At 43.7% G+C, this 9,311-nt stretch overlaps 1 protein-coding gene across 5 annotated transcripts in view; it reads left to right on the top strand.

Annotated features, from left to right (window-relative positions):
- Window positions 1-9,311, top strand: part of FGF14 (fibroblast growth factor 14) — a 580,805-nt gene that overhangs the window by 385 nt on the left and 571,109 nt on the right. For 2 of the 5 annotated variants that reach the window (XM_023532434.1, XM_023532435.1), the window contains exon 2: window positions 464-591. In XM_023532434.1, the coding sequence (XP_023388202.1) occupies window positions 501-591 (91 nt within the window). In that variant the 5' untranslated portion in view covers window positions 464-500. Of the gene's footprint in view, window positions 1-2; window positions 592-9,311 lie in introns of those variants that run through there. The other 3 variants (XM_023532436.1, XM_011363194.2, XM_023532433.1) reach the window with 3 other exon arrangements.

Consider the following 9,311-nt stretch of genomic DNA (forward strand, 5'->3'; position numbering starts at 1 on the left):
TTTTTTTTTTTTTTTCCTTCTCTCCTAGGGGCTACACAATGGCAGTCTTCTCTCAGTGAGATGAATCCTGCTTTGCCTTCTGCAGACCCACCCATCCTCATAGCAATCAAGTAAAAGGCTATGGTTTTCTCTTTGGGGATCTTTTGTGCATTACTGTTCTCCCTGATTAGTTCTGGTCTCAGTTGGGATTTCTTTGCTTTTTTGTTTGGCTTCATGCTGAAAAAGGATTTTTCCCCCAACCCTTTGGTAACAATCCAGTGGTGATCAAGAGGGATAAATCATTCACCCTGGCCGAAAAAAAACAATCACTGAGAAGTCTCAAAGAAATATACCACGTGAGGGGAAAAAACTGGGAGAAGATCCGGAATATTATCGTGTTTCCTATGGTAAAACCGGTGCCCCTCTTCAGGAGAACTGATTTCAAATTATTATTATGCAACCACAAGGATCTCTTCTTTCTCAGGGTGTCTAAGCTGCTGGATTGCTTTTCGCCCAAATCAATGTGGTTTCTTTGGAACATTTTCAGCAAAGGAACGCATATGCTGCAGTGTCTTTGTGGCAAGAGTCTTAAGAAAAACAAGAACCCAACTGGTAAGCAAAACATGCATCATGTTATGTTTTTCCTCATAATAACCTGTCTGTTGCTCATTGAGCTAGATCTGCAGTTCTGCTATGCAGGAAGGCAGGGGAAACAGAAAAGGAACCAGGACAGTGTTGCATATAGAGGTGTTGCATGGATAAACAAGTAACAGCTGGATCGGCGTCTGTGATCCCGAAAACCATTATCATCTCTTGGCTGTGACACAATCCATCACTAGGAGGGAGGAGGAAACTTTTTTAAAAAATGTATTTGGTTGCCGATGTTTGGTGGAATATCGAAGGGCTATGGCTTAAGGTTTTCCCCGAGGCAGATGAAGCTCCGGTAGTTGCCAGGAAAAAGAACCACGAGCTCTCACTTCTGCTGTAGGTTCGAGGACGTAGCTCGGTGCCGAGAACCTGCTCTAGACTTTCTGATTAGCTTGCACAATATTCGCCACCCCATCACCAATACCCAAGTAAAAGAGGCCCGGTCCCTCGCGGCCCCGTTCCTCCGTCAGCCCCCGCCTCCCTCCGCGTCTGCTCCGGGTGTCGGAGTATTAACTCGTTCCACCGTCTGCCTCCGACACCTCCTGCCACTGGGAATACTTGAGCAGGGCTGAAGCCTTGGGGGAACTCCAGACCGATAAAAGCCTAGCCCCTCTAATATACGCGATTACCCCCAACCCCTTAAAAAGCAGTATCAAAGCCCTGCGTCTGGGTCTCAAGGGGTGGGATGAACCTGGTTGTGGATCCCTGCTTCAGCATCCCAGTGATCATGCGCCCCCATTCCAAAGGGCTCCAACCAGGAAACTTGCAGTACATTACATAAGAAATGCAAATACAGGTGACTCGGAGAGTTGGGTCCCCGGGGTTCACTTTCCTATATCTCAGTCTGAGGCTTTTGGGGCGGCCACGAAGCTGTGGGCCAGCAATCCAGGGAGGCCAGGCCGGAGGGCTGCGTGGTGGCGGCGGCGCGCTGGAGAGAAGGCTGGGCACAGCCTGTCCCGGAGCCGTGCGCACTGGCACCGGGGGTGTGTGGCGTCACCCAGCTCGATTCAGGCTGGAGAGGAACCTGGGGCCGGGTGTTTGTGTCTGGGGCATTGGGGGGCGGGGGCGGGGGCCGGGCAGTCCTGCAATGGATGCTCCTGACGCTGGCACTGCGGTGTAGTAGATCATGGCTCCCCACGGCGGCCCTGACACGCGGAGCCCCAGCCGTTGGGCAGCAAGTGGCTGCTACCTCTCTGCCTCGAACCTTGCAAATGCAGGGTAGCTGGGGAGGCGTGCTCCGAGGGGGCTGCGCCTGTGGGTGCTCTGTGCTAGTGAAGGAGGAAGAGGTGTGGGTGGGCGGGGATGGAGGCGGTAGGTGTGGAGACTGAGCACCCTGTGCAGCTCCCACGGCTGCCGCAGAAGGGAAGCTGCGAGTTGTAAGACTGTCCAAAAGGGCAGATGCTCTCGTGCTGGGCAGTTGCCCCCAGCTAGGAAGTTTGGGTGGCTGTTGAGGCTCTGGGAGTAGCCTCTGGCTACCCGCGGGCGCAGTGCTGCAGTGGGAACTGTGCCTCTGTCCTGGAATTCTCATCCCTGTGCTCCAGCTCTACCTCCTGTCTCCCTCTGTTCCTCTCCTCCCCCGCCTCCTTCTCCTCCTCTTCCTCCTTCATCCCCGTCCTTTTACCCTTCTCTCTCAACTGTTCAGCGTTTAGTAACTCTGAAATGATACCACCATTCTTAGCATTACCCAAGGAGAAAACAGCGTTGTCACCTTACCATCCGCATTTCCAATTCAGCTATGAAGTGTACTCCAGCCAGGCATCAAGCTCAACACTTGCTGATGCCTTGATCATACCTAGATCTGCAACACTACTATCTCACAAGTTAATGTGAAGACACTTTTTGCAAGACTTCCCTAAGTGGGACAAGCCAAAGGCTGCAGTTGGGAGGGAAGGGGTTACTCCTTCACACAGTAAAAACAGTGCTTTTTGAGGCCTTGTGTCCTCTGAAAAGATTTAGCCCCCTTCTGAGAAAAGAATACTGTAAAATAAATTTTTAAAGGCTCTACCATTTGTCTAGGGACCTTGAAGTCAGTCCCTCCACAATTCTGGAGTGGAAAGTAATTCAGCACAGTACAGTAAGTTTCCTTACTGGCCTTTTTAATTTCTTTTTTTTGTCAACGATTTTACTGGAAACACTAATTTCTCCCAGTACACGATGCAAGATCTTTTTATTACACCTCCCCCGCCTCACCCACTTTCATCTCTCTGGAATAAAGTAGATTTTTTTTTTCCCAAGGCATTTTGGAAGGTGTCAAACAAATAACCAATTGTTTTTAGAGCAATTTATTTTGCAGTTTATAAATTCTAAAGTATTTGGGTGTGAATTGTTGGGTTAACTCAAAGTGTGCCAACAACATCACCAGCTATTCTAATAGGATAGTTTAGTCTTAGATTGACAGGGGTTAGAGTTCCAACTTGGGAGTTGAAGCATTTTGTAAATTATTTTTAAAATGGGACATTAATGTGTCACATTATTTGTCTCATCTTCTAAAAATTTTGCTTTTTGAGCTTGAATCAAACCCATGCCTACCCATTCCTTTTCAGTGTTGTAGGTGATGGAGTTCCATTCTCCTTCTGCTATTAACATGAAGTCTGAAAGCCTTTGCAGGTTTTTGATTTAGTACAACCAAGAAGTTAACTGGGTAATTAAAATAAAACAAAGACTAAAATCCTCTAGACTGTTAAAAAGAAAAAGAATAGATTGACTACTACCTATTATGTTATCTTAAATCTTAAATGAAGACAAGTAACTGGTTTCAAATGAAGAAGCTTGGCAGAATACCACCAAATACTAGTACTGGGATCATGAATTTGGTGCAAAGATATCTTATTAGATTAATTTCTCTTCCCAATCTTTGCAAGTTATAAAATAATATACTGATTATTGCCAATTCTTTAAATTGTCAACAAGTATAGATAGTTTGGTCAAGGGTTCCTAGGAGGAATTTCAGAACACTGTTATCAAGTTGGTGTGAAAATAAGCAGATAAGACAACCATGAACTTAAGGGCAAAGTTGTTCATTTACTCAAAAGTTATTAATAAGTATTTAAATAAGAGGTGTTAATTAGTTTTTGTAGTTTTTACATAAAACATGAAGAATATATTTGTACAATATATGCTTTTTAAAATAAATTACAGTAGCTTAAAGATTCTGGCTATAAATTTACTATCTTCGTAAAAATGAACAATGTCTCACAATACACCTACCATCAGAAAACACACACATACACTTAAATGTCCTACTTTCCCCTACTTTCCTAGCAGAATAATAGTTATATGTTTAGAATCAATGTTATCTGCTTCAACTTATACTGTATCAGTCATGCAAGGTGACTGTATTTTAGGCAAATCTTTAAATAAGGAATACTAGGTCCAAGGAACTCATTTTGCCTAGAGAAGGGTTTCATAAATTTCTTTAAACCAGTAATGATAGTTTGAACTGGGCAATGCGTATCACAGGCCAGTCTGAGACATAATCTAAGTCTTTGAATTTTAAGTGACATCTGCTAAGGAAAGAAATGTGGTTGGAAAAAAAGAAGCCCACAATAAAGGTAAATACTAAGGTCATGCCATGGATTTCTCTTCAGACACATAATGTACAATAATCAAAGAAAGCCACAGAGCTTCAAATACATACACCCACTCAACCATACACACAAGACCCCCAAACTTCCATAGATTTGATAGCATTTTGGAAAACACAGATTTTAAGATAAATTCTAATTGAAGTTAATTTTATTGAATATTGGTGTTAGTGGCAAGGAGAGTAGGAAGCAGATGCCCTAGACCTACTTCTGCAGAGCATATTTAGAAAATCCCACACGCTTGAGGCCCTGAGTGTTTCCTTTTCTGAACTCAGTCTCCCTCTCTGTCATGTAATTTTGAGATGAAACAAGCAGGGTTTGGTAGAATTCATTGGCACTTTCTATTTCTAACTTGTTTTGGTGTCTTTCAGCTCTACTTTTGCCTTTCACTAAGCAGTTTTAGGTGCCAAAACACCTGGTATGTCACTGTTACTTATTTAAATACGCTTATTCTTTTAAAGCTACTTCCTTTACATCTAAGGCTGTCATGATGTTTAGAAGTGAGAAAATAGGGAAGTGGGTAAAAGAAAGAGTAAGCATTTTTTATTCCTTCTCCTTCTCAGACTGTCCACATATCCTGGATTCCTATAGGGCTAGGTGAGTCACAAATGGGCCACAACCCTGAATTCCTAAACACTGAGCATGTATCAGATGGAGACATCAAATTCAGACTGCATGGCTAGAATATCATATAGATATAAGGTTCTTCTTCTAACGTGCTTGTCTTTAGATTGAGATTCCATGTAGTATGAGTTGGCCTTGGATTTCATCTAGGAAGCTTTAATTAATGAAGTGGCAAAATGAGTTTTCCAGAGCAGTGCCACTCCATGAAACCAAAGAATGTTGTTTTAGATAGGGTTCCAAGTATTGACCCGTTAGGAAATTGGATTCTTCTTTTTGGAATTTATATCCAATTTAACAAGTTAACAAATCCAATGCATGATACTCTAAACTTGGTTTTAATGATGAAGATGACTTTGGCTGTACCCATTTCCAGCCTGTTCCCATCTTAGACAGCATCTATAACTGAGAACATTCTTTCAAATGACGCATTGCTTTCAAAAGGTGCAAAAGCTAATTCTATACAATATCTCACTTTTCCCACATGGAACCATTCCTTTAAAAGTATTCAAACCCAGTCTTCCATATTTTAGCAACACAAACATTGGGGACATTTATGAAGTGTTGTTATACATACAGTAACAAGAACAACAAAAGTTTTCACTCCTTTGCATATTTTGGCATTGTAACTCATTCAATAGACTCATAAGCTTTCTATAAATACTATGTAGATGTCTCAAAATGGAAGCATTTATTCAAAATAGTTTTCGCGCCTTAAGGGGAAACAGTTGGTGTACTTGAAGCAATGCATCATGCCTATATTATTAATAAAACTTTTAAGCCCATGTTAGCACCATCTCCAGGAGGGACTGTGGGTGAGGGAAATACCTACTGACATCTACCCGCTCTGCACCATAGTCTGTGTGGTGTTCCTTAGGTTTTTAGTTTGTCTATCATACCAGATTTAGCTGAACCTGAGCATTATAAGGCAGGGAATTTTCTGAGGGAGACTTCTCAGTTCCTTCATATGGCCTTAGAGATATACTAATGTTTTTGCTCTTCTACCCTTTAAAGGACCAAATACGTCATGATTTTTTCCTACATATTTCTCTAGTTGCTTACAAACTAATTTTCTGCTCGGTAGGAATTTAAAAGGTAGGATGATGAAGGCAAGGGAAGTTGAAAAGAGGAATTCTTAGAGCCTTCTTAATCATGAAGATGAAAAGGAGGCATAATGCAGACTCGTTTTGTAGGGAACACTTAAGTTTTTGTGGATCGAATCTGCTAACACCATCTAAGAAAGTCATCCAGCACTATTGCCTTTATCATTGTACACTGGCAAAAACTCTGGTATGACAGAGTTTTAAATACATTTTTATTAAATGAATTAATAGTGAAAAATGGGGTTTTCTGAGAAAGTTAACTTCTCCCCTTAGAGCACTCTCAGCCTTTAAATAGCAAATGTTAGGGTGCCATTAGGTTCCTTCTGTGAGAGCCCTTCATTTTCTTTTCTAGTCTTTAATTTTCTTCTCTTTAAAAAGGAAGACGTTCTACAAAAACAGTTGAGTGTTCTTTTCTTTTATGAACTCATTTCTCTGGAGATGGTAACTGGGACCCTTCCTTGTGCCATGTTTTTGTTCTTGAGGGACAGTACCTAAAAAGCCTCTAGTTACAGTTGCTTCGAAAGGAGGTGCTCCCTCCCCTCAATGTCTTGATTTTTCCAGTTTTAAAGCAGTCATCCTCAAACGTGGTAGCTCCCTCCACTTCCCACAACCAAAATGCTCTATTTAGCTTCCTCCTTTCCGGAGCCACTGTCAAAGGTGGAGGTCTCCGGGCTGCGTCGGGCAGGAGGCGCGGAGTTTTTGTTAGGGACGAGGTCTGGCAGAATGCTGGGCTTGGGGCAGAGCCCCCGCTTCCTAGAGCGGCTGTCATAATTTGTCTTCTGCAAACCGAGAGCCGGCCACCTCTGCAGCTCCGATCTCCTTCCAGGAGTCAGGTCCCTAGGTGACCTGGCCAAAGCCGGGTTCAGAGTCCGCCTAACTGGATCCTGAAGAAAGGGACCACCAAGGCGAGGCGCGGTCTTCCTTTGAGTATGACCCGCAGCCGGAGCACCCGGGACTGGCCACCACGAACGCTACGGGCCCCGGAGAGCCGGGGGATACACGGCGCATTGCGGCGGAAGCGGCCAGTCTGAGCCGCCATAGCGCGAGAAGTTTTTGTTGCCACAGAGATGACCTCTGACCTTGGGGGTCCTCTGGGAAGGGCTCAGCAGCGGGCGCAGCAGTTGCTATAGAAACCACGTGGCTGGGGGCCGCGGTGCTGGCGCGACCCGGCGCGCGGACCCGGCCTCTGAGTCCCTGACGCTGCGCAGGTTTAAGGTCCACGTGGCTGACGTCCACGGCAGGGCGCCCCCGTGCGCCACAGGGCCGAAGGGCTGCAGAAGAGTTTGGTGCCCGTCTACAGGTGGTCGCCTGCATCTGCTTGCCCTCCGATATGCTACAGGACTTGGAGGAAAAGGTACTGGGCTGAAGGCAGGATCTGGCTTGCTGGTGATCGTGCCCAAGCTTAGGTCTGGGAGAGGACGAGCGAGCAAGTGTGGTCTCAGTTTCCCTACTAGCTACTCCTGGAAGACCAGCGCTGGCTGCTGAAGTTCTCTGGGCCTCTGTATTAAGGACTTTGATTACAATAATCTCAGGTCGGCCCCAGCTCTTATGTTCTACGCTTTTGTAGTTTTCCACCTAATCTCACTCTAAATTGTAATCTAAAATCAATCAGAGATAAAGGACCCCTTTAGGTATCATGAACAATCTGCTCCTTTTAGAGGTGCGGCAACTACTTCACAGTGGAAGAAGTGACTGTTCCAAGAGCTAGTTTCGAATTGTAGACGTAAACAACAGAAGCTTTGAACCTTGGAAGAAGAAACGGGTGATTTTTGTCCTGGTGACACCACCAAGAGTTCTTCATGCAGTTTATAGAATTGTGTGGTTGGTGATGAAACATGGCATTCCATTATATCCATTATTCCCTAGATGCCTTTTCCTATCTCTAAACATTTTGGGGGGAGGAGTCTATCTACACTGGCTTGTTTTCCCTTCTATCACCTTTGGGCTATCCGGAGGAAAAAAATCACAAGCGTTTTGAATCTTTTAAAAAAAATCATTGTAAATTTAGAAATTGAAAGAGACTATTTTGAGGGCATGACGATGCAAAACTCACTAGTTTATAAGACAACAGCTGGATCCAAATTGTGTTTCTGGCAGATGGAATCGATTAAGGTTACCTGCATAGGCAGCTTTAAACTTTTAGAAGCTTATTCATTGGCCTTGTTTCCAAATAGCCTTTCACTCTGTTAAGAATTACCTCCCTGAAGTTTGTATTTCGAAGAGATGGCCTAGAGAGGAATGAGTAGAACATTTACATTGTAAGTCCACAGGGAAAGAATGCAAGTTCCTCCAAGAAGGGTTTTTGTTTCCTAAATCCAGAATTTAACAATACCTACAAGCCTTTGTAGATGGCTAGGGGAAGGTATTGAAATTGGTAAAGCAGATAGATGGGCTTTGAATTGCTTTTAGAGCTGCATTTCCGTTCTTGTAAAGACTGGATTTGTAAGACAAGGAGAATTGTTTTTAATTCCTCAAAGAATTGGATTGCAGCCTCTATGACATCAAAGGACTAAACCACCCATCCAACTACATTATCTTCTATTTGCTTCTTTAGAGGGTGGAGAAGATCTTCAACTAAGATAGAAATCAAAAGACGCCTGTGTTTTAGATTTAGAGCTATTTGTCTTTGAAATGCTTTTCTTTCCCTCTGGCTACATAGTTTCATTTAGCCCAGAGGAGAAGGCCTAAAATGTGTTCCTGTCAGGCTCTGAATATCACCTTTAAATTTGGCCAACTTCTAACCAAAGAACTACTTAAAAAAAAAAATCCTTTCAAATATCTTGTTAGGTTTTAACTGGGCCAAATAGTAAATATTCCTGACATCACAGAATAACTTGTTGGACACAAGATGTGTCCCTGAAGAAGGTGCAAAGATACCACCCTCCCAAGATCCAACGCCACTACCAAAGATAGCCGAAAGAAAGACTTAGACATTTCCCTGAGAGCTGGCAACAGTCACTAGGACACTAGCTGCAAATGGAGTGCATCCTCGCACTTCTTTCTAGGCATATCTAGCTGCAAATGGAGTGAAGCTCACATTTTTGTCTGGCCATATTTTGGGGGCCCCTAACCTGACGGTTGTCAAGCCAAGTTCTAGGGACACAAAACGTGGCAAACGAGGCAACAGCTGTCCCTGGGAGAAAAAGGATCAATAACCAATAGGTCCTGGAAAGGAACGTACAATGTGAAATTTTACCTTCCTCTCTCAACTGGGCACTACCCGCAGAGATCCAGGAGAGCTGACTCTGGTAAGAATTCTCAAACTTTGCTCACTTCTGCCAGTTTTTTCAGGATCCCATCTGCAGGCTTTGGAACAAGGAGTGTTTAAAGTAGAGAGTGTAGCTCCTGTATCTACCAGAATTTGGTAAGGTTTTTC

The sequence above is a fragment of the Pteropus vampyrus genome, unplaced genomic scaffold (assembly GCF_000151845.1).
Source record: "Pteropus vampyrus isolate Shadow unplaced genomic scaffold, Pvam_2.0 Scaffold83, whole genome shotgun sequence".
NCBI lineage: Eukaryota > Metazoa > Chordata > Mammalia > Chiroptera > Pteropodidae > Pteropus > Pteropus vampyrus.